Source organism: Ascaphus truei, chromosome 10 (assembly GCF_040206685.1).
Source record: "Ascaphus truei isolate aAscTru1 chromosome 10, aAscTru1.hap1, whole genome shotgun sequence".
NCBI lineage: Eukaryota > Metazoa > Chordata > Amphibia > Anura > Ascaphidae > Ascaphus > Ascaphus truei.
In genome coordinates this window covers 13,316,210-13,342,481 of record NC_134492.1, presented here as the reverse complement: position 1 = coordinate 13,342,481, position 26,272 = coordinate 13,316,210, and the positions used below count along the sequence as shown (strand labels likewise).

General features: G+C 42.9%; 1 protein-coding gene across 3 annotated transcripts in view; it reads left to right on the top strand.

Annotated features, from left to right (window-relative positions):
* The window catches only part of PDE4B (phosphodiesterase 4B), a 239,350-nt gene that overhangs the window by 197,668 nt on the left and 15,410 nt on the right, over positions 1-26,272 (top strand). For 2 of the 3 annotated variants that reach the window (XM_075615891.1, XM_075615892.1), the window contains exons 6-7: positions 8,268-8,380; positions 22,507-22,600. In XM_075615891.1, the coding sequence (XP_075472006.1) occupies positions 8,268-8,380; positions 22,507-22,600 (207 nt within the window). Of the gene's footprint in view, positions 1-8,267; positions 8,381-20,629; positions 20,892-22,506; positions 22,601-26,272 lie in introns of those variants that run through there. The other variant, XM_075615893.1, reaches the window with a different exon arrangement.

Sequence of the window (26,272 nt, the reverse complement as noted above, 5' to 3'; positions counted from 1 at the left end):
AGCCCGTGGGTCCATGTTAAGATTCAGGAAGATTATTGGCAGAGGTGATGGGTGAAGGGCACAACACAAATATCACTGTCAGTTAAAACACATTCCTGTGATATCTTAACATTATTTATTGGTCAACTAATCACATGGTTCTGTAAATAATATTCATGCAAATGTCTGCTGTGCATCCTACAAAGATATAGATTGGGGGTCCCAACTCTGACACTCCTTATCCCCTCACTTAATGAACGGTGTATGTATACTAGCTGGGCTCCTTGCTGCTGAATATAATTAACATATTTACTCTGCATCGCAAAACCCACATAGCAACACAGTGGTTACATACATATTTGATGAATGCAATACATAACTAAATAAACATTTGGATAATAGAAAAGACTGTCAGTTGTGGCGGTTCTTGCACGACTTGGGCAAAGCGTATAGAAATCTTTACTGTTAGGCCTCGTCCACGGTTGTTGCTTCCTGGCGGAGGCGCGCTTCCGCTCAGCACTGAGCCCCTACAGCCGCAATCAGAGTGGCTTTAGTAGGGGCTCGCCTACGCTTCCGCAAGCGCGCGGAAGTGTAGGTCTTAGGGAAATTTAAAATTTCCCTGCTTGCCGGAGCGCAGGTTCGGTCACGTGAGCGGTTCGCCCAATGAGGGCGATCCAGCTCCGTGGCGTCACTGGCCCACCCCCGGACCGCCCCCTGACGGCGCGCAGGGAAAGCACCCACAAGGCCAGGGAAAGCACCCGCTTTCCCTGAGCCTCAGCGCGCCTCAGCACACCAGCGGGAAGCTTGGCCGAGGCCTTAACGAGCACGCCTATAAGTGGGCTAGTATGCCAGTCTTCAGTTGGAAATATAATGCAACCCGGGTGCTAATGCTCTATAACGATGCTCTATACTCGGACACTGGATGTACTTGTACACTAATGTTACCATTTTCACATGGAATTGAATGCCCAGGACATATTCTTCCTGGAACTATCACCAGACCATAAGATGACATCGTCCTATGTTAAGGATGCTATTGTCGGGGGACACCAACCCCCCAAAACAACACATCGTGTGCTTCTCGCTCTATTGAGCAGTAATTGTCTCTGTAACCAGTATTGAAAACTGGATGTCATTGGACAATATACCAGAAACAACCTGGATGTTCTAGACCAGGCATGCACAACTTGTAAAGTGAGAAGGGCCGAACTGCTCCAAGAAAAACACAGGTATAACAGCATTTATTATTCAAAATTATACATTTCGGGCCGGGCTTCTCCAGTGCTTCTCTACCGCTGTGTACATTTTTCACACAGAAGCCCTTTTGAAATGCCTACCAGCGCAATCGCTCCCAGATATTGGCTCTCTCACTTTGTCTCCATATCTCCCCCAGCACCACTCATCATCATATCTCCCCCAGCACCTCTCATCATCATCATATCTCCCCCAGCACCCCTCATCATCATCATCATATCTCCCCCAGCACCCCTCATCATGTATGTATGTCTTGATTTATATAGCGCCATTAATGTACAAGCACTTCATAGCAGTAATACACGTGACAATCATACAAATAACAAATAATATAAATAACACATAAAGGGTAGAAGTGCTTCAGACATAAAAGTAACATTTAGGAAAAGGAGTCCCTGCTCTGAAGAGCTTACAATCTAATTTGTTGTTAGGAAGAATGTACAGAGACAGTAGGAGGGCGTTCTGGTAAGTGCGTCTGCAAGGGGCCACGGTTAATGTATGAGGTGTTAATTATCAGCCATGGAGATACTCATATGCTTCCTTAAGCAAATGTGTTTTGAGGTGGGTCTTCAATGTTGATAGAGGGTGCTAGTCGAATATTGAGTGGAAGGTTCAGAGGTGCGGGGCAGACAGTGAGAAGGGTTTAAGGCGGGAGAGGGCTTTAGATACAAAAGGGGTAGAGAGAAGACATCATCATCATATCTCCCCCAGCACCCCTCATAATCATCATATCTCCCCCAGCACCCATCATCGTATCTCCCCCAGCACCATCATCGTTTCTCCCCCAGCACCTATCATCATCATCTCTCCCCCCAGCACCCATCATCATAATGTCCCTCCCCATATACCTACCTGATCGCAGCGGGACCCAGGAGCTTTTACATTTGCCGGTAAGAGCAGGTCCACACGAGGGAAGAAGAACGCTCTAGCAGCAGACACCGTAAGTTCCGGGTCACACAGCTAGATCGTGCTCCTACGATGCTGTCCTCCTCTGACGGGAGGAGGTGGGGGAAGAGAGAAGGAGTGCGGACCAAAGCCGCCGTGGTCCGCACAGGGAGTGCGGGTGGGCCGCATGTTGTTGAAATGAGCACTAGCATCATAGCATACTGCCCAAGGGCAAAACATGTGGACAGTGGTCTCTAGTACTTAATAATTTCCGTGCCCTCCACACCCCCTTTGGTCCTCTCCATCAGAGATCACTGCTGCAGTGCTGTGGATTTGGGGGAGTCAGGGGGGGGCAATGTTTCCTTGAGCACTGAAAAGTCCCGACCCAGAATTCTTAGGAACGGCGCTGACACCACAAGGACTACCAGGGAGAATTTAAAATACATATAAAAGCCATCATCATAGAGGTCAGGGCAATGGGCCACTTGGGGCCTTGTACCAGCTCCACCAGCTATAGTTTAGCCCCTCTCATATGCATTTCTAATAGACCATGAGGTAATTATATAGAACATTAATTAACATTACACACTAATAAATGGTAAAGACTATTTGTTAACTGACATCATCCGATTTGAAGCAAAAAATGTTCCTTTCAAAACCTGACTTGCATGGATATCTCCTACTCATCAGGAAATGGATGTAACCCGCTTCAGGCGGTCGCCATCTTGAATTTGTCACGTTCACAACATCCCAGCAGTAATTACACAAACTACTAGCTCCAGATACTCACACATTTTTTTTTTAATAGAGACAAAGTAGGTGAAACTATAAAAGGCAAACTGTACCTCATATTACAATACAAATAGGAAAGGAATAGATTCAGATCAATTTATCGTAATTTTATTTATTGAAAAAATATAACTATTTAGCTTGAATTCCTACACCATCCCTTCAGGGTTCAGTTGCACACAGCCATCCAAAATAAATACTTTTGCTGCGCAAACTCTTGTTAGTGACATTAAGCAAAAGAGAGCAGCCAGGGAGAATAAAACCCACCCCAAGTCTCAGCTCCCCATGTTTGCAAACTAACTTAAAGAATGATTTAAAATACTTTGGTGTCAGATTTTGGTGAAGATGACATCAATCACCCAGGTGTAACTAACCCCTGAAGCATGTTTCTGCCATTAGCAGTCTTTAGGAGGGATTTTCCCTTACCAGTGTTTACTTCTGTGGTTTCATCTTTCAAGCAGTATCATTAAAGAACAGGGTTTATTAAGTGTCCTGTGCTCTTTCCTGTTCAGGTCTTGTCGTAGTATATAAAGGGCAGAGTCACACGAACTTTGGCAGAATCTTGTTAAATAATGCAAAAAAGTTTCAATGTTTGACGTGTATGCAAATAACAAACGACATGCAATATTTGGGGGAGGGTGGGTGTTTGGTACATGAACCTCGGTGGTTGGTGGTAGATTGTATAATATTGATTAACCACCTCAGGTGATCATGTACTGTAGGTTTTCCAATCAATTAATAACCATTGTTTGTAGAAAAACATCACAGTATTAAATACAATAGCAAAACATTTGTAACCATTATATATAGCAGCCACTGACTGACGAATTAAAGCAGGATTTATTTCTGCAAAGGATTGTAAGAGATATGCAAATGGAGACCATTTTAGGGTGAAATTAATATAAGGCTTTATTGCCTGTTCCTTTAACAATGCAAACACAAAACATAAAAGAAAAACCTGCTCTACTTTGGAGAATAACTAGACAGTACTGTATGTGGCCTATCTAACTGGGTGGGTAGCTATGCTGATTACCACCCCAAATATATATATATATATATATATATATATATATACATATATACACAAAAACACAACAGTCCAACAAGAAAGTCTCTCATATGTTTCTGTTGTTGTAGCTGTAGGGGAAGGCCTCTCTGCTCTCCTGGGTCAGCATCCTTGTGTGCTATGGCACTCTCTGTGTCCAGGTATAGAGGGCTTGTCCCCTTGTCTTGCTGTCAGCATACAGTCCTTCTGTGTGCATCAAGACATCATCTTTTCCTCAGGTCCGCCCAGTTGTGGCCTAAAGAAATCTCTCCTGTTTCTCACATCAAGCTTTTCTCAGAGTCCTAATCAGCCAGGTTGGGTCCGGTTGATTGACTATGTGCAATTAACCAGCTCGCTGCTGGATTTAGAGGCAGTATCTCTCAAACAGTGATAAGTCCCTGTTACAAGGATATACAGATTATATTTTTTATGTAAACCAAATATCAAGAAAGGGTCAAGCCACGCGCCAAAATATTTGACATACTGTAATCTATCAAGGACAGTTGATATTGTGTGAAGTTTTAGCTTCATTTAGTCTTTTGTCCCCATTACAAGCGTTACTAGAGACTGGCAAAACTGTCAAAATCTCTTTCGCGGAATTTTCCGAGCTTTCCATTTAAAATCCGTTCCGCGGTGTAAAATCCATCAGCCGACTGTGCCAGTTTCAATCCTTGCGGATTAATCAAACACCGCTGTTGGATACAACGTGCTGGTGGATTTTACCCATTCAACCCGCGGATTCCACTGGTGAACTGGATTGTCGGTGATGAAAAAAAAAAAATCCGAAAAAGACGATTTGCCCTTTTTGAGATTGATTCACGGAAATCCGTGAACCAAAGGATCCGGCCGATTAACGACAGATCCAAATCCGCCCCCAAAATTCTCCCTTTTCTACCCGTTACTGACAATAAAATGACTGTTTTGTTAACGTTTAAAGCAATTTGATTTGGTTTATCCACTTTTGTACTCCAGTCTTAAGGTCTGGGAGATTTTGACTGCTAATGTATATTCTGTCTTTGTCGACATACTCTGAAAAGCTGTCTTCCAGGAAGCATATGTGACAATAGACAATATTCTGGTCGTCAGACTACAGTGGTCTCAAACTCCCTGAGTTAGCAATTGGTGCCATTATCCCTTATTTAATATGCAGTGAGGTTGCTCCCCGTGGTGGTGAAGAACATCTGTATCATTCATTTGAATGGAGTGGAAGTCTTCTGCACAAGTGGCTTCACAGCATGTTGAATAGGGGATATAGTTGGTTCTTTAGTAGATATGGGCAAATTTTTGGGGTGAATTTGGATCTGTAGCGGATCGTCCGGTTCCTTTGGTCTCCGGATTTCCATGGATCAATCTCAGAAAGGGCGATTCGCGATTTTTTTTTATTATTACCAATACACTACGCAGATTCGGCAATCCACGCATTGGCTTCTACAAAACTGGCCACGGATTGTATCCAGTGGTGGATTTTTTGCTGAATCGGCGTGGATTTCTGGGAAACGGATTTGGGTGGAAGCGCCCGTCTCTAGACTTGAGGACTGGCGTTGAGCACCCCCTGGTCTGCAGTTTATTGTTTCGGCAATGTTTGTGTTTTTGCATATCCGGACGGTAGAAATAGTATATGCATGTAGGTGGAAAGGTCCTGCTTTACTTTTTAGTATTTGGAATATTTTCGATATGTGCCAACAGCAGCAATCCCATCCAAACACACAGCTAAGTTCATACTTGCGTGTAGCCTTGGTATGCAAGCGCAGCTCTCTGGATTGGGATGGAAGTCAATGGCGGCCGCTGTATTCCATTCCTGAAACCCAGGGTTTTTGTAAGATTCCCGGAGAATGGCTGGATACCCCAATTGGGTTTTAAGACAACAGGAACAGCCGTTTTCAAGAAGAACCATAGAAAAAGCAATGCAGTTCTGAGTTAAGGAGCGTGGGTTTCTGCTTTTAAAAAAATAAAACAAATCCAAAAGACTTCCTAAAACCCGTGTGTGGTGCTGGGGAGAGCCTCAGTGAAGGGTGGACAGGAACTCAAGTTCAAAATCTGAATTCGGCGTTTGTTTCGATGGTGGAGGCTAACTTGGGAATTCATTTTCGAATCCGAGAAAATGAGCCCAGACTCTCGAGGCTCATCGTCGAACTGAATTAATTCATTTTTTTTTTTTTGTTTTTTTGTAAAATGGCCAAAATATTGAGATTGCGAACGGAAAAACATCGCAAACGTAGATGCAAAAGTTAAAATGGAAAAAAAAATAATATATATATATATATATATATATTTATTTATTTATTTGACAAATTTCCTGCCTATTTTCTGTGTGTTTCAATATTTTTTAGTAAACCAATTGAGTGCGGAATTTTATATATATATATATATATATATATATATATATATATATATATATATATATATATATAATGTGTGTGTAAATATGTTTAAAAACCAAAACACTAGTGAAAGTGCCTTCCCTTAACTGCAATTCAGCTCCTGTCCGTAAAAGGGTTAAAGCAATAGATTATATTTTGGTGGAAAGTTGGAATTCCTCAGCTTCGTAAACAATGCTGCAGTGTATAATGATGCAGTGTATAATGACGTAGTATCAGTATTCAGTTCTTCACTCCAGACAGCTTCCTCCCCTTTGACATCCTTGCCCAGTCTGACAGCTTGTGCAAACTTATTCAATAAGCCGGGGGGTGGGGAAACTCCAGTCCTCAAGGGCCACCAATTGGTCAGGTTTTCAGGATATCCTTGCTTCAGCACAGGTGGCGCAGTAAGGCCCTGCTTCAGCACAGATGGCTCAATCAGAGGCTCAGTCTTCGACAGAGCCTCTGATTGAGCCCCCTGTGCTGAAGCTGGGATATCCTGAAAACCTGACCTGTTGGGTGGGCTTGAAGACTGGAGTTGACCCCCCCCCAGTCTAAATAGTTGATCGGTCTGTTTTCGGACAAAATTTCCCACTGACTTCAATGGTGAATTTTGTCCAAAAACGTCTCGATCGTCCACTTTGGCTGATACAGAAAAACCTACGGGTATAATGTTAAAGCATTGCTGGTCCACCACATGAGCTCTTTCTTTACAATAACATGGATAAGAAGCAAAAAGTGACGCACTGTGAGTGCTTATTGCAATGCCATTACCCAGAATCCAATGGCACCACTGCATGATCAATAAAAATGGGGAACGGCAGGTTTGCGGATGCCTGAGACATGTGCCTGTGCTCCCAGACTTCCCATTCTCACTTTCCTTCTACTATGGCAGCCTTCCCCAAATGTCATTACATGGGGGGATGGCCTAGTTTTGTATTATATTAGGTTGTTATTTCCATATGACCTACAGTACAATTGTACCCCGCTCACCCAGATAGATGCAGAGATGGGGGAGGGAGGTGTGAATTCTCCTGTTATTGCTTTGCATTCCAATGGGCTCAGACCCTCTCTGGCAGCACACGGCTTACATCATTCAACATGTTGCATAGCTAAGTGCTTTCTTACAGATGCAGTGCGTTACCAAAAGGAATAAATTCGATGACCGAAACAATATTCCTCTTTTTTGATATTGCATTACCTCTCATCCTTTTCACGCACGTCATTTTCCATCCCAGAGGGATATTGATATAAAAGTTTTTTTTGGCTGGGGCTATTAAATATGGACGCCATCGCTTTTCTCTAGGAAATGCCTCGGCACACATCGCTACAAACCTCAGATAGGTATGATCGCTTTTAAACCACGCAAAAGCTTACTGGACACTACATAATTTATCATTGCGTTTTTAAATTTTTTTTTTACTTCAACATAATTTCAAAAGCTTTAAAACCAATGAAATGAACATTAAAATGGTACAGAGGGTGTTTCAGAGCAAAGTTAAATGAAACAGAAACTTGGTAAAGCTCTTTCTTGCTCAACATCACTTTCTGTATTAAATGCAGTGGTGATTAATACTTATGAGAAGTAACTAGTTTATGAGGAATTGCTTTCATTTGCAGCAACTCCTATATACTGTATGCAGAATAGCTGTATGCAGAATACTGTATGCAGGTCAGACACTGTTCCTCCCCTAAGCTGCCAGGGACAGGAAGTTTGTGCTTGTCTGACATCACTTGCTCACAGCTGATAGAAAACAGGCACTGCACAGACAAAGCAGAGAAGTGTGCTGATCTGTTCCAGTAGGGCAGAGAGGAGGAGAAGTACAGGGAGAACCAGAGCAGGATGAAGGAACACTGTACACCCCACAGCACTGTTTGTCTCAGCTGTGGCACTGGCTCTGCTATGGAGAGCTTGGAGCAGCTTGAGCCTGACTACATGTCTATGTGTTTGTTTGCAGAGGATACTTATCAGAAAATAGCAATGGATACGTTGGAAGAACTTGACTGGTGTTTGGACCAGCTGGAAACCATCCAGACCTACCGATCTGTCAGCGAGATGGCATCAAACAAGGTAAGATACACCGCGTCGGAAAGATAAAGTGTGTTCATTTCTTTACAGATAACTGATTGGCACAGTATGTATATTGTGTATGGCACAGTATGTATATTGTGTATGGCACAGTATGTATATCGTGTAGCCAACGTCTCCCGTATTGTCAGCAATGTGACCGCTTGTCCTCTCGGAACCATTATCTGACATGGCTTTGCATGAAGTACTTACAGCAGCAGAATTACAAGTCAAACCAATATTTCTGTCAGTATATGTGCACATGGGTGAAATTTTACTCTGTTAGGTATATTTTAGATGCTGCTGTGCAGCATGTGTGCACTACATAGAGGTGCTTGATCAAAATAATGATTCTATATGTGTGTGTATATGTATGTATGTATTTATATTTATATGTATATGTATATATATATGTATGTATGTATATACACACACGCACACCAGCAGGGTTGTCTGTAACACATTGCAAAGTTGAAGTAGTTAACATACTGTAATGTGATATTGCTCTGATTTTATTTTACCTTCGACAATGCTCGTTTCCTTAAGCGCACCAGTTAGATGGGTTACTTGAATTTAAATATTAGTAATCAGATGTGTATAACATTTCCATTAATATATTTAACAAGCAAATAATAATATTGCAGTGTCTCTAATTATCGTTTATGATTAAGAGGACATACTGTACACATTACAGAATAAACTAAAAGGCAAAATAAATACAGATATCTCATTTGGGTTTGTATTTGGAATATCTAGCTTTCCCTTTGTTTCTGTTTCTTCGGTTGTGTTTTACCATAAACTTTTTTATTAAGGTTTTGTGGGGGTACAGTTATAAAAAGGATACAGGGGGGAAAGTGGGGGTTGGGGGAGATCGTAGTGTACACAAATCAAGATCTTGAGTTTAGGGGGAGTGCAGGTGTTGGGAATTGGGGGAAGTTTGCAGGCTTTGCAAGTAGAAAAGGTATCTATTTTACCATTTTACTTTTATACACCATGATCGGTATATTTATAAAAGGTTATGCAAGTTTCTTGAAACTGTATGTGTGTTGTGTGTGTGTGTATATATATATATATATATACACAGTATATATATATATATATATATATATATATATATATATATATATATATATATATATATATATATATATATACACACATATATATATATATCCAATAAAGAATATCACTTGTGAGCACATTCACATGTCTTAGACAGGTCTGCAACCCTGCCTTTCACCATTATCATTTAGCATACAGTGCTCCCGCTGCAGCAAGGGATTCTGGGAAATGACATGCAAATGAGCACACAATGTGTCACCTTTTGCCTGGAATATCCATGCCCAAGTCAGACACTTCTATGCACTATAAAGGAGCGAGCATGAATAATGGTATCAGTATGTTCTGGAGAGAGTGTATTTACTGAGTATTATAAACAATACAGAAAAAGTCACCACTGCTTAAGCCAAACACCAGTACTACTGATTACATGTAGCTAGTCCTATAGGAATAGATATCAATATATGGGCGAGTTGGTAGCTCTCTCATAGCAGATTGCAACACTTCCAGGTGCGCCCGAAATGCCAATCCCAATTACCAAAAGGAACAACACGGGAAACCTAATACTAGTTGGGCCAAGCAAGGTCAGTTTTCACTCTGCATCATGATATTTGGGATGGGTGTGTTAGAAGTGTTTCTTCTTTCTTGAAGGGGGGGCAGATTGTAGAGCTTCTAAAAACTACTGTGGTCCATATCTGAAATGAACCATGTAGTGGCACTGATGCTTCACCCTTGTTTAATCCCAGTGTAATGGCAATGAATGGAAAGCATCAGCAACCACGTTGGCATATTTGAATTAGCCATATGACACCTATAGCATTATCTGCAAATTACTAAAAGATCGCTTTTCTGCTCGAACAAGCCAATATTGGTTGGTAAAAAGTAATATTTGTATATGATTCTTAAAAAAAAAAAAAAAAAAAAGATATGCTCTTGTCTTTATTTGATTTAATAAATGGATATCATGCTTTTTTGATGTCAACTTCTCTTAAATCCCTCCCCCTTGAGGGACTTATTTCAGCTCAGTCACTGCCTCCTTATCAAGTCAGAAAAAGCCTTTGTGTCTGGTGGAAAACCGATGCTACCTTTCTGATTGGTTGGAGATCAGGTGAAAGATTCATCAGAATATACGATCATAAAGAGATATCAGCGGACCAGCAGCCAAAACATATCCGGGAGCTCCTTGTGGAAGCGCCATAGCCGTGTGAAACGCGTAGGAGGATTTCTGTATCTACATTAATGATCTAAATACAGTATTTTTTAAATATTTTCCCATTTGGAGTTCTCGGATTCTTGTTGGCGCCACTGATTTCTCGTTACGATCGTATATTTTGTCCGGCTGGACACACGTTGGCGGGACTGAACGCACAGCATATAAACTGCAACCAGAGGAGAGAGTACCAGAGACCCCGGGTTCCTCGTAGGAGGTACAGAGACAGCATCCCTCATAGGGCCCGGGTACGTGGCATTAATTAAGTCACACGTCCCTGCCTTACTTACGGTATCTGTTAAACTTTATGACCCTCTTCACTACCTCTTATTGAACGCTATGCAAAAAGCTATTTTCCATACTTGAAAGATTCATGAGAACTACAAACAAACGAATAATATTTGGCACATTTCCCAGATAGTGCATATATAAAACAGAAGGCATTGCTGCGCCATGATAGTAATAGGATGTTACTGCGCTGTAGTGGATACACCAGCTTGTAAATTACTCTTAACACCCCCCCCCCCCCTCCCCCTGGGCTTGCTCTCTTCATATACGAGGCATTGGGATTTGGATAGTATTAAGCATTATGGAATTATATAAAACGTCCCAGGGAAGAATAAAACATAAGTATTGCTAAGCTTTTCAGACCCATTAAAAGTCTTCAGATGTGATCATCTAATAGTCAGAATATGAAGTAGCAGAACTGTTTTACATTGCTTTTTATAAAGGGTAATGGAAATACATTCCTTCATTTAAAAAAATAAAAATATATAGACATTTGTTTTGAAAACAGGATGTGTAGGAATAAGAGGAAAGAGAACCCCCATTGAAAGGAAGAGGCAAGTAGACACCGCAGGAACCCCATGCCAATAACACCGTCAAATGTGACCCCTCTTCCTGACCCTGCGATTTCGGCGATCATGGCCCTGCATCACCCCAGCCAAACAACGTCATGTCAGTAGGATAGTAGGCATGGCACAGCTGTTAAAAGTGTGACTCCAATTTCCTGTCTCCTTCCTGTCTTAAGCCAAAAGTACAGAATTGCAACAGCAGCAGCAGCAGCAGGGCCAGTCTGAATGCACTCGTTCTATTAACTCAGAGATTTGCAATACTGTTGTTTTCAAGAAGTTTCACAAATGTCATGCAACTATTTACTTGGAAGACACATACCCAATAGCTATGTATTGCTTATGGAACTTGCTTGGCGGTTAAGGTTGTAGCGGTTAAGTATGTATGATCGAACAATCTGTTTTTTTTTCTATGTTTCTCTTGAAACAAGTTTTCTTCCACTAACCATGTAGCAGCATGCTAGACAGGTTTGAGTAATGTTTTACCTACTAACCCTGGTGTTCCTGGGGGGGGGGGGGGGGTGTGGGGGGGCGGGGGTTGTAACAGTATTGCTCTAGGCTAGTTCTCATGCACATACACTGCTACTGATAAGTCTCCCACAATTTTCGATGTAAAAATAGGTTACAAAAGAAGAACGTTGTTTTTTTGGGAGATTTTAAATGCATAATCTGCCACATATTTGTTTCACTAATGGATTCAGGACACAAAAGTGGCACCAGTGGCATCATTTTAGTATTTGCCGGACTATCTTACCTAGATAACCCTGCTGAAATCCTTCAGTGCATTGCCTGTCCCTGCTGCACAGCAGAGTTTGAAAGATATAACTCTTGACAGCTCGGCAAATGTCAATCAGTTTCCTGTATCGTATTTGTTTTGAAAGAAAACCATATCTTTAAAAGCCAGCAAGACACAAAGGGGGTAAAGATACGTACTATACTCCGTTGTTGGAATGTCTACCGAAAAAAGCCTGAACGGCGCCTCGCAGTATGCAGAATTATCCCCAAAGAATCTGAAAGTTAGTCTATATTGAAGTTTGTCATATTTTATTTCCCTGCTTTACGCTTCCCCTGCGCCAAACCCTGCAGCGTTTTCACGAGATACACGTGGGAATAGAAGGATGATTGTGATGTTCAGTTTCCAAAGTTAATTCCTTTATTGTGCGTTCATTAATATCTCTGAGAATTAGGAAACTGTGTCTTCTACGCGCGATGTGACCAGTGAGAATTTTTGTAATGTCACTGCTGGATGCATTTCTTTTTTTTAAAAGTCCGATTGGCAAACAATAGAACATGGTGAAAACATTCTGTAGTCGACGCACGATATCCCGCATTCTCGTGTTATTTGTAAACTCCCTAAATACAACAATCGGTACAGGAAAATTCACATTTCTTGGAACCTGTGAATTCTAGTGTGGTGTTTGATGTGTGTCCCTGGTGTTTGCACTGAGCAATGCAATAAATGATTTTATTTTTTAATAACTCTGCCGTGCTACAATTAAGCTGTCATTGTCTGGATAGGGAGCCAAGAAAGAGGTTCTCTGGAAGCCAATGAGACAATAGATAATAGAAACCAAGCAAATCGCTTCCTCTGCAAGCTTTAGAACACAACAATATTGTAAAGAAAGATTACATCACAGGAACTGTGCCAATTCCCAATACAAGTAACTATTGTCCTGAGAATTTTTAACACTTTAGAGAGCCCAATCTCTCAGATACTTCAGAGGCTCAACATCAGATTGATCAATAGTTAGCTAGCATATTGTTAAGTGTGCTAAAGAGCCATTTATATTAAAACATCAATAGCGTTCTGGGATTAGGAGAATGAATATAGATGAGGATAAATTAAAGATTGGAACAAGATTGATTGTCTCAAAAACATTACGAATTTACAGAAGCACTATAATAAAACATAACAGCATACGTTGCATTCTAGTGAGTTAAGAGGGATACAGAAAAGGCAAAAAAAAAAAAAAAAACCTTTGTCAAATAAGCTTTGGCCTGTATCCTCTAACATGGATCGTAGTAGCAGTGTAAAGAAGATCTCAACAGCCACATAGATCCAAAAGTGCACAAGTGTATTACTGCACTTAAACCTGATGAAGGACCCTGAGAGGTTTGAAAGCTTGTAACATATCAACTACTTGTTGTTCCAATAAAAGGTATCATACCCCCTCCTCCCTTTCCCTCCTTTGTTACTGCATGGAAGAAAGAACCAACCCTTCTTTGCATTTGGGCATCACATTCTCCAAGAGGCTTCTGTTTTGGAGAAATATTGAGGCGCAGTAACCTTTGGTGCACCTCTCTAAAAATATCTATCATCTTGAATTTCCAAGAAATGGAGCTTTTACTCAGGACTGACCATTGCACTTGGGAGCAAGCCCCTACCAGACGTGTACCATACTATGCTTCCACTCGGTTGCAATTTCAACATTGGCAAGGGGAACTTCTTCAACGGTGCAATCATACTCTGCCATTTATTTTACAATGTAACCAAACAGGAAGCCTGCAAAAAAACGGGTAGAAGAACGCTTACTTTTTTTTTTTGTGTACAACTAAAAAGCTGTTGGGGTACATTTGGAAGTTTGCCGTGGATCACACGGGCTTACTGTCTGTGCTTTTCCCAACACAGAGCAGCTGTGGGACAATGTAGGCTTATCAATCACATGGATGTCCAGTAGAAGTATCCCAGCAGCTATCTCGAAAGATCTTGACATTTGCAGAAGACCAGGGTAATGAAAACAAAATATATAAGAGAAGCCCATTTTTTGAAAACGAGAACCACACGCAAGGCAGTCTCATTTTTGTTGTTAGGAGGACGGCACCCTTCGCCAAAGTGTCCACGTATTTTAGCTGTAGATTTAAATCCATCAACATTCTTAATCCTGTGCTGATTTACCAAGAAGAAAATAGAACGCGTTAGTATAAATGTGCCCCAGGAATTGTAACATTGTTCATTGTTTGATGGTGAGGCTCTCCCTCACTAATGATTTAGCACAGGGGTGGGCAACTCCAGTCCTTAAGGGCCACCAACAGGCCAGGTTTTCAGGATGTCCCTGCTTCAGCACAGGTTGAGCCACCTGTGCAGAAGCAGAGATATCCTGAAAACCTGACCTGTTGGCGACCCTTGAGGACTAGAGTTGCCCACCCTTGATCCAGCAGAATGCGTGTTAAAATTGTAAGGAACATGACCTTGGCAATGAGGTCAATTGAAAGGGTCTCGAGGAGACTAAATACACACACATTATTATAGGAGCCCCATGTTTATTGATGATGCTCCTATAATTCAAAAACCATTGACTAGAATTTTGCCACAAACAGGCCCTCCACGTGTACAAAATCCCTGTGTGAATATGAGTTTTTATTCTAAAGTTATATGGGATCAACAAATGAAAGGCCATCAACCCATCAACCCGTGCCTAAGTGTAGCCTGAAGGAATCTCAGACATAATAATCAGGGGGAGGAAGTTCTGCCTTAGACAATCGGAAAGGGCATTTCTGTCAACAAGATGGTTAAAGTGACGCTCGGTTCCTGTAAGCATGGTGAAAATACACGTAAGGGCACTCAAGTAAGCGTACAATGTCCTCTGTCAGTGACTTGAACGCAATGTTTGGCAGGAAGCCAACAGACTATGTGCCTCCCTGCACAGTTTTACCGGTATCATTTGTTTTGTTAGACTGCCAGCTCAGATTCCTGCCCACTTCTACGTGATATTTCCCCTAACTGCTGCCAGATTGTTTAGTCTTTCCCTTACTTTACTGCGGCTTCCTTTGTCGGATCGTCCTTAAGATACTGTAGCAAAGCGTTTCGGAAACACAGACTTGTTCAATTATTTGGCAGTGTTTTATTTCTTTTCTCTTTCAAGCAAATGTCTCTACCTATAGAACTATACTGCACATATAAAGTGTACTGCTTGTATAGCGTTGCACTGCAGTGCTTTATAAGCCTTTCAAAGCACTAAAAGGCTTGAAAACGTCGTTTTTTATTGTTTGTTTATGTTTTGCCACTCGGTGTAAAGAAAATGACAAATCGCGCAGCACTCCGGTTGGACAAGTTATGGTACCAGTCCAAAGTGCGGGGGAACGGCCTCCGGCGAGGAGAATCTGACTTGTGCAGCCAACACAACACAGACAAAACGTTGCTTCAAAGTGCAGGTCTCCTCTAGGACAGATACACAGTAGGGCTCTACTCACAAGTTCATAATACAATTCACCATTTTTGTGACAGCCAAGAGCAGAGGAATAAAAACGTTTCAGGCCCCATATGGACCTTTCATCAGGTGCCATGTCCATATGGGACTTGAAATGTTGTTATTCCACTTGGCTGTCACATTAAACGGAGACCTTCATTATGAACTTGTGAGCAGAGCCCTACATTGTATCTCTGTCTTCGAGGAGACCGGCACTTTGAAGTAGTGGTTTGGATGAGACAGTTCTGGTGCCAGCGTTCCACATGCGGTTTGGCGACTGTCGGGCTACACCGCTTGAGAGATTCTAATGAACAAGATAAGACTAACACAGCGTTCTTTCCCTTCTGCGTGGCATGGGACGTTTTATTTTCTGGTCTGTGAGGGGGAATAAAGTTGAGATTGTGTTTAGTTAGAGTTCTAGCCGCGGGAAGCGCGGAGTTTAGTTACGGCGTGGGATTGGATGCTTTGCTTCTTTGTGTCGGAGATCAGCGTTGCGCTTCCTTGCACATCACCAATAACATCATTACCAACCCACAGCAAAAATAACAAAGTCATTTGTCTGTGACCCACTTCCTGTGACATTGTGTGGTATTGTGTGTGGATTTCAAGCTGCTTTATTTCATGTAGCTGCACGGAAATGGGTTGAAATAATATACACTGTCTTACGTTTGTAAATGTTCCCATAAGGGTTTGGATGTAGGTTGTGATGACGGTTAGTAGAGCCACAGAAAGGTGTAGTTTGCAGGTGGCGTATTGTATGAACTTTCAGGAACTTATCGTCTCCCTTAGCAAAGCAGAACCGTTTACAGAGGGGGTTCTCACCGCCAGTCCTCAAGCCCCCCAAACAGGTCAGGTTTTAAGGACTTCCCAGCTTCAGCACACGTGGCTCAATCAATTGCTCACTGGAGACTGTTTTTTTAGGTTATCACATATTAGTTCTTCAAACACAGAAAAGGGGAAGTCTGTTTTAGATTATACAGTATCTCCTTTTCAAGAAAGAAATATGCATTTTGGTATGTAAATACAAAAAGGTATGGTAATTAGTGCCACCAAAATCCCATCATACTGAAGGAGTGGCTCAAGGCGTAAAGACTGACTGACTGAGTGTGACACTGAGTGTGACACTGAGTGTGAATCAGGGGAACCTGGTTCAATTCCCGCTATCGGCTGCTTGTAACCTTGGGCAAGTCACTTTATCTCCCTGTGCCTCAGGCACCAAAAACATAGATTGTAAGCTCCACGGGGCAGGGACAGTGCTTGCAACATTCCTTTGTGCTGCGTACTGAGCGCTATACTGTAATTGTGACGCACTTTGAGTTCCCATTGGGAAAAAAGTTATTATTTTTATTATTGTACTTTAAACATGGCTTACAACAAAACGATCACGAGAAAAAAAATTATTAATGCAAATATTAAATGAAAAAAGACTCATTATCAGAACTGCATAACGCTCAGTTTGACTGCCTGTATCTGAGCATGTTTCACATATAAGGCGGTTCTGTACAGCTTCTTTTTTTTTGTTGCTGTTACTGTCAGACTAAGTTAGCCAAGAATTCATTAAATGGATATTCACACAAAATTGCTCATTGATCTGTGCAAACAGCGCAACGTGACTTTCCCCTGAAGGCATTTCCAGCAAATGGCACTGGGGTTCAGGAGAAGAGAAACAGTAGCTCAAAGCAGGAATCTTTATCATCCTTCTATCCCTACATATGAAAACACAGACGTGTGTGTGTGTATGTAACATATGTACATATATAATATACATATACCGAAAAAGATAAAGAGATTACCTTAATGTGCATATGACTAGATCACGTGTTCTCAACTCCAGTCCTCAAAACCCCCCAACAGGTCAGGCTTTAAGGCTATACCAGCTTCAGCACAGGTGGCTCAATCAGTGGCTCAGACTGAGCCACCTGTGCTGAAGCAGGGATATCCTGAAAACCTGACCTGTTGGTGGCCCTTGAGGACTGGAGTTTGCCACACCTGAGTTAACCCATAACATTTGGGACAAAAGCATCAAATTTTAGGTCTTGATTGATTGCTTCAGATATCTTAATGGACAATCTCTAGCTTTTGTTTAAAGAGTCAGAGAACTGTGATCATTGTAGAGGCACAGTATGAAGCTAACATCTTAAAGTACGCTGTCCTCTTCAGAGAAGTGTTAAAAGGTATCTTGAAAACTCTTAAGTGTGTGTGTGATGATCTGTAGCAGGAGTGGCCAACTCCAGTCAAGGGACACCACCAGGCCAGGTATTAGGGATATCCCTGCTTCAGCACAGGTGGCTCAATGAGTGGCTCGGTCATTCTGACTGAGCCACCTATGCTGAAGCAGGGATATCCTTAAAGCTGACCTGTTGGTGGCCCTTGAGGACTGGGGTTGGCCACTCCTGCTATAGTGACTGATTGTGGTGGATTTCCATAGTACTTTGTTACTATAGTACACATAACCATAGCTCTGTGCCACTATTTTACCCGAAAATAGTGCCGTTTTGATTTTAATTGATTTGACCAGTTTGTTTCTGCCTTAATTAATCAGTCGGACTAGTGGCACCTTTGCTTTAATCACTGTAAGTTTAGGGTTTTTTATGACTGCGCTTGTTACCGGGTGCTCTTCTGAAACTAGGTGGCATGGCATACGTATAACAGATGGCTCTATCGTGGTTACTCAGGCTGCCCATCTGACCTCATCTAGGCTTGGCGGGTGTGAATAAATGAGCTCCACTGCTAGTGAATAAGAGGCAGTGCACAGAGCCTATGGCCGTAAGAGTAGGAGACATTGTTCAAGTTTCTATAAGAAAGAGTCTACAATAGAGATTTCCCATTAAATGCAGAAGAACCTCAACTATGCAATGTCCTGCCTGTTTTGTATGTATGTATGTATGTCTTTATTTATATAGCGCCATTCATGTACATAGCGCTTCACAGTAGTAACACACGTGACAATCATATAAATAACAAATAATACAAATAACAGATCATGGGAACAAGTGCTTCGGACATAAGTGCTTTGTAGACAGCAAAGAGGCTATGTATTACCTCTACCACGGCTATTCTAAACATTGAGTATCTCTGTACGCGCCTCTCTTTAGATAAATCATGATATAAGTTGCCCCCTTTCCTGCTAGGTTTATTATAAGTTGTCCCTGTAACCAAAAGTGATCCAAGTCCGCTCCTTAGGTGTCGCCAACGGGCCATGATTTTAGGGCGACCCATAATTAAGCAGCGTGGCCTTAGGGCTTATTATACAAGTATGATGGCAATGGGAACTTCCAGTCCGTGGTCGGCCTCTTCAGGGCTTATTGAATAAACAGATTAGTGATAACTAGAGCTAGGTTAATTTGCTAATTTAGGTGTCATTGATCTTGAAAACCTTGTCTCTTTGTGACCCTAGAAGGCTGAATTTGGAATGTCTTGCTCCAACCTTATTACTGGTGATGTCGGGAAGCTTTTGAATGACTGTGTGTACGGGACACATTGATAAATGCTACAAATATAAATACAAAACAAAAAGCATAAGCGCTCACTCAAAATAACCACTGAATTTAAAAATAAATATTAATTTGACCCAGTGAAAGGTATATCAGGCTATAGAATTGAAAATGTTAGACAGACATATGCCATGATTTCTCTAAAGAGAAGCGCGTATAGAAATACACAATGTTTATAATAGCCGTGGTAGAGGTAATACATAGACTATTTGCTGTCAACAAAACATACAGGACATTGCATAGTAGAGATGTATATCTATCTATGTGTGTGTGTGTGTGTATATATATATATATATTGTGCTAAGCTGTTATTTTTATGCTAGCATATAGCTATAGTCCTGAAAGAGTTAATAGGTAGAGGAATGCCTTGGAATTCTTGCAGGAACACCATATTTAATGAATGATTTAATCTAAGGGGGGGGGGGAGTCTTACAGTAGAAGAAGCTCTGGGTCACATGGTCCAGTTGCCATGGCAACAGAATATTCTTTAAACTGGCTGCACTTGAACTCCCTCCTGCAGGTTCGCCGGGATGCTACACTGCAGCGCTGCTAGGTTTCCCACCGACACGGAGGGTGAGGGGAGGGGGGGGGAAGGTGATGTCACCCTCAGCCAGCCGAAAATGAATTATTTAACGGAGACCTAGAGAGACAATGCATCAGACCATTCGGAAATTGGAATATCTTCAGAATTCAAGTATCTTTGTATCCGAGGCAGTGAAATATCGTGTAAATGATGTGACGCCAAAGTAATATGGTGGCGTGTTTGTATTTCCCATGATAATTGTAGAAGCAAACATACTCAATCCAAATATACAGTATACATCACTTCTACTTCTTTGCTTGTGAATAATTGGAGTCTTGTGTTTGGATTATCAATGTAATAATATGTTGCATCAATTTACTGCAACATAGCTCGAGTATGCTATTGAAAGGGATTACCCAGAATAAATGGGTATCCCAGAACCGTCATTGCTATAAGATTTTCAATTTCATCCCAGCACAAAGGCACACGAAGCCAAGCTAACAACCAATTATATGTTCATGTTACTGCGGGGACTCGTCATCATTTTGGTGTTCCCGTGCCAAATGTGAAGGGTTAAAATATGCAGAATGGGAGGGGAGGGCACCTACAGGCTAGTAAGCTTCCCTCAATTATGCAGGGGGTTTCTCCACCATCTTAATATCCCTGTTTAGAGATATGGCTGCACTACTCAGACTGGCAACCCCCCCACAGAACACAGAATAATCATTACTTCATTGCATAGCTCATCCAAGCACGACAAATCCCAAGTTGGAATCCCCTAAAGCCAACAGGGAAAGCAGGGCTGTTCACATCCAATAAGTGCTTCCACTTGGATAGCTTCATACACTTGGTTTAGCTCTGGCTTCTTCGTGCTCCCCCCACCCCCCTCTTCTGTTTTTTTTTTTTGGTTTGTTCTGCGAGCGATAACTATACGTTTACCTCCAGTACTGGGATGGAATTCGGCGTTTGCCTCTCCCTTGGATTGGAACCTTTCATGATCCTTGGGGTTTGTGGATGCCCGATCTGCTGATTTTTGTTCCATTGCAGCGACACTGGGAATTCCTCGTTCCTTCGCATTTCCTCTGTATGGGCTGTGAATTCTTTGCAAGGGATTTGTGAAATATTTTGTGGAGTATTCCAAAATGCCTGAAGCAAATTATTTGCTTTCTGTGTCCTGGGGCTATATCAAGGTGGGTTTTAATTTCGGAAGAATATAATAATGTGTGTGTGTGTGTGTGTGTGTATATGTGTATGTATATATATATATATATATATATATATATATATATATATATATATATATATATATATATATATATGTATGTATGTGTGTGTGTGTGTGTGTATGCATATGTGTGTGTATTCTCATACACATTCATGTATATTTGAGCTATATTTTCATATAAAGTATGTGTTCATATAAATATATATACACGTGACATGATATATAAATACATACATTGGTGCATTTTAGTTTCTAAAGATATACGTAGAGATTTGTGCTTGTTTGAGGTTCTGCTTTGAACATCTCAGTGGGTTTCCAGTTTTAGTCGCCCTGTATACTGTAAGAATATCATTTAGCAAAATAGAAATGAGCCAACAGTCATTAATCCTAATCTTCCTTTCAATTATCAAGATTAAATAAACATGTGGTACATGCTACTATTGTTTCATTCTGCTTAACCCTCCTGTAAATTAACATTATGCGCCAAGACTAGGCTATTGTGAAAATATGATTAGCACAGCAATACTATACTCGCAAGATTTTCAGTGCATAATACAGTGTTTAAACCTCACGTGATCCTTTTCTTCCATCCATATACCAGTAGCATGTGTGCGTTTCAGAATTGTTAACTTAACTGTGTAAATATAAGTGATGTGGGAATTAAGTTTATGATCATTTATAAAATAAATTTTTTAACCAGGTTTAGAAAATGTTGTTGCGGTTCTTGTGTAAAGCTACAGTTCTGGGTTTCCAAAAGGATGCTTACGACCTAGACACACACATTAATTCCCTTTTTTGTGTTTTTAAAAATGTAGAAATACTCCAACCCAACTCATCCCATTTCCCTCCAACCCAACTCATGCCATGCCCCCCCAACCCAACTCATGCCATGCCCCTCCAACCCAACTCATGCCATGCCCCCCCAACCCAACTCATGCCATGCCCCTCCAACCCAACTCATGCCATGCCCCTCCAACCCAACTCATGCCATGCCCCTCCAACCCAATTCATGCCATGCCCCTCCAACCCAACTCATGCCATGCCCCTCCAACCCAACTCATCCCATGCCCTCCCATGCCCCTCCAACCCAACTCATCCCATGCCCTCCCATGCCCCTCTAACCCAACTCATCCCATGCCCTCCCATGCCCCTCCAACCCAACTCATGCCATGCCCCTCCAACCCAACTCATGCCATGCCCCTCCAACCCAACTCATCCCATGCCCTCCCATGCCCCTCCAACCCAACTCATCCCATGCCCTCCCATGCCCCTCTAACCCAACTCATCCCATGCCCTCCCATGCCCCTCTAACCCAACTCATCCCATGCCCTCCCATGCCCCTCCAACCCAACTCATCCCATGCCCTCCCATGCCCCTCCAACCCAACTCATCCCATGCCCCTCTAACCCAACTCATCCCATGCCATCCCATGCCCCTCCAACCCAACTCATGCCATGCCCCTCCCATCCTGAATAATTGCCAGAAATCAACCCAATTCAAAGTCTTATCGCAATGTAATAAAGCTTGAAGCCAAATGTAATGAATACATGTTCATGTGTTAACTTTCTGACTCTCCACAGTTCAAGAGAATGTTGAATCGCGAACTGACGCACCTTTCAGAGATGAGCCGGTCAGGAAACCAAGTGTCTGAGTACATCTCTAACACGTTCTTGGGTAAGACCAGTGATTTGCTGGTAGCGTGTGCGACAGTATGCTTATCATGCTGTACTTTACATACAATTATTTGCTGAGTTGACACAGCTCTTGCTAAATGACCCTTATTAAATCATTGCAGGCAGTCACGTTCTGCTAGTGGAATCCTGTGGGGATTCCCTCGGAAAAACTACTCGGATACATTGTTTATTTCTACCAATGCTTGACTTGCCTTTTTTAACCGCTCAAGTGCTGGGAGAGTGCCCAGGAGTGCTCTGGTGTCCAGTGAGTTACAGTATCGCATCAAAAACAGAATTGCGAGCTGTTTAAGGGAAGACATTAATCATACCTTTTTGATTTCCTTTGTGTACGTGCCAGTGTTACACATAATAAATAGTTATTTCACATACAGCCATGACCTGACTGTAGATGGAAATATGTAACACTTTCCCTAAACAAAACACCCACATTGATATTCAGGCAGCAGGCAGGCAGTGTCATGTTAGGAAATAGGCAGGATGCCCAGTATGGGAACGCAGCACATCGCTTTATTGATGCCAAAATGGACGAAGCAACTCTGGCTAGTAGAAAATCTATAGGCTCTACCTATACTGGGCAAGTGAGCATGTAACCGACTGCATTATAGCAAGAGACACTGAGGCTGGGGACAGTGTTTACTAATGGCCTGTACAGGGCCTTACTACTTAGGCCAGGTGTGGCCAACTCCAGTCCTCAAGGGTCACCAACAGGTCAGGTTTTAAGGATATCCCTGCTTTAGCACAGATGGCTCAATCTTCGACTGAGCCACTGATTGAGTCACCTGTGCTGAAGCAGGGATATCCTTAAAGCCTGACCTGTTGGTGACCCTTGAGGACTGGAGTTAGCCACACCTGGACTAGTTGGATCAAATGGCCACATTATGCCATTAACCATTATGCATCTGTACATCCGGCCTTGTTAACGAGACGGTATTTCCCAGTAGTGGTGTTAGGTCACGTGGCTGTCATTTCTTAGCTTTGAACTTGCTATATTTCCTTATTAATGTCTCAGTTATTATAGTGCTGCTGCTCCTGTGCCTCGCAGCAAAGCAGGGCGTATTGTGCAGGTTTACATGTTTCCCAAGTATATCATGTAAGATTCATCCATTTGCAGTGAGTCTCTCATTCGAGAGTAAGGCTGCGCTTATAGTACCGGCGACGTCAGGCTGCGCTTATAGTACCGGCGACGTCAGGCTGCGCTTATAGTACCGGCGACGTCAGGCTGCGCTTATAGTACCGGCGACGTCAGGCTGCGCTTATAGTACCGGCGACGTCAGGCCGCGCTTATAGTACCGGCAACGTCAGGCTGCGCTTATAGTACCGGCGACGTCAGGCTGCGCTTATAGTACCGGCGACGTCAGGCTGCGCTTGTAGTACCGGTGACGTCAGGCTGCGCTTATAGTACCGGCGACGTCAGGCTGCGCTTATAGTACCGGCGACGTCAGGCTGCGCTTATAGTACCGGCGACGTCAGGCTGCGCTTATAGTACCGGCGACGTCAGGCTGCGCTTATAGTACCGGCGACGTCAGGCTGCGCTTATAGTACCGGCGACGTCAGGCTGCGCTTATAGTACCGGCGACGTCAGGCTGCGCTTATAGTACCGGCGACGTCGGGCTGCGCTTATAGTACCGGCGACGTCAGGCTGCGCTTATAGTACCGGTGACGTCAGGCTGCGCTTATAGTACCGGCGACGTCAGGCTGCGCTTATAGTAACGGTGACGTCAGGCTGCGCTTATAGTACCAGCGACGTCAGGCTGCGCTTATAGTACCGGCGACGTCGGGCTGCGCTTATAGTACCGGCGACGTCAGGCTGCGCTTATAGTACCGGCGACGTCAGGCTGCGCTTATAGTACCGGCGACGTCAGGCTGCGCTTATAGTACCGGCGACGTCAGGCTGCGCTTATAGTAACGGTGACGTCAGGCTGCGCTTATAGTACCAGCGACGTCAGGCTGCGCTTATAGTACCGGCGACGTCGGGCTGCGCTTATAGTACCGGCGACGTCAGGCTGCGCTTATAGTACCGGCGACGTCAGGCTGCGCTTATAGTACCGGCGACGTCGGGCTGCGCTTATAGTACCGGCGACGTCGGGCTGCGCTTATAGTACCGGCGACGTCGGGCTGCGCTTATAGTAACGGTGACGTCAGGCTGCGCTTATAGTACCGGCGACGTCAGGCTGCGCTTCTAGTACCGGCGACGTCGGGCTGCGCTTATAGTACCGGCGACGTCAGGCTGCGCTTATAGTACCGGCGACGTCAGGCTGCGCTTATAGTACCGGCGACGTCGGGCTGCGCTTATAGTACCGGCGACGTCGGGCTGCGGTCGCTGGAAAATTCAAATTGAGATGACTTCCAGTGATCGTGACCAAGCCGTCGCATCGCGCTTACTATACGTGCACGCGACGGCCGCAATGTATTTGTTTTTACGCGACGTCGCTGTTGCCAGCACTACAAGTGGAGCCTAAGCTTAATATATTTTAGGATAATTTCTCTCGTGATGGGTTTTTTTGTGTGTAAAATGTCAGTTTTTGGTTCACACCACTCAAACGTCGCTCTTTTGGGTCCTTGTACAGTACCTTGAGCCTTGAGGGTATTGTCTGCCATTAGTTGTTATATGCAGTGTGACATTGCTGCAGCCTCTTCCCTTTCTATCTGCTAACCCCTGGAGACAAGGGATTCCTCTTTCACTGTACAATAGGAAGCAAGAAATAACTGGCTTCCATGTGATCACATCCTCAATAATCACTGCTCTGTGCAGCTGCAGATAATGCCACGGAGGACAGTTTTTTGCATTGTACAGCTGCAGATAATGCCACGTTGGACGTTTTTTGCATTGTGCAGCTGCAGATAATGCCACGGAGGACGGTTTTTGCATTGTGCAGCTGCAGATAATGCCACGGAGGACGGTTTTTGCATTGTGCAGCTGCAGATAATGCCACGGAGGATGGTTTTTGCATTGTGCAGCTGCAGATAATGCCACGGAGGACGGTTTTTGAATTGTGCAGCTGCAGATAATGCCACGGAGGATGGTTTTTGCATTGTAAAGCTGCAGATAATGCCACGGAGGATGGTTTTTGCATTGTAAAGCTGCAGATAATGCCACGGATGACGGTTTTTGCATTGTGCAGCTGCAGATAATGCCACGGAGGACGGTTTTTGCATTGTGCAGCTGCAGATAATGCCACGGAGGACGGTTTTTGAATTGTGCAGCTGCAGATAATGCCACGGAGGACGGTTTTTGCATTGTGCAGCTGCAGATAATGCCACGGAGGATGGTTTTTGCATTGTAAAGCTGCAGATAATGCCACGGAGGACGTTTTTTTGCATTGTGCAGCTGCAGATAATGCCACGGAGGACGGTTTTTGAATTGTTTTCATCATAGAAAGCAGCGCCATCCATGTTTTCTCTCTACGTATTCATATAAATATCTTCTGTCATTCAATTGAATTGCTTATCTGCATGAGCTGCTCCACGTGACTGAATTGTGTTTGCTGCACCATTCATGCATATGGAAGCTCTAGTACACTGGTATTCAGCTTTTTTTATTAAGGAACCCAATAATTATATTATGAAATTCTGAGCTTAGATGCATTGTAAGGAACCCCGACCCTCTTTAATTACGCGTCTATCAGATGCATTGTAAGGAACCCCAACCCTC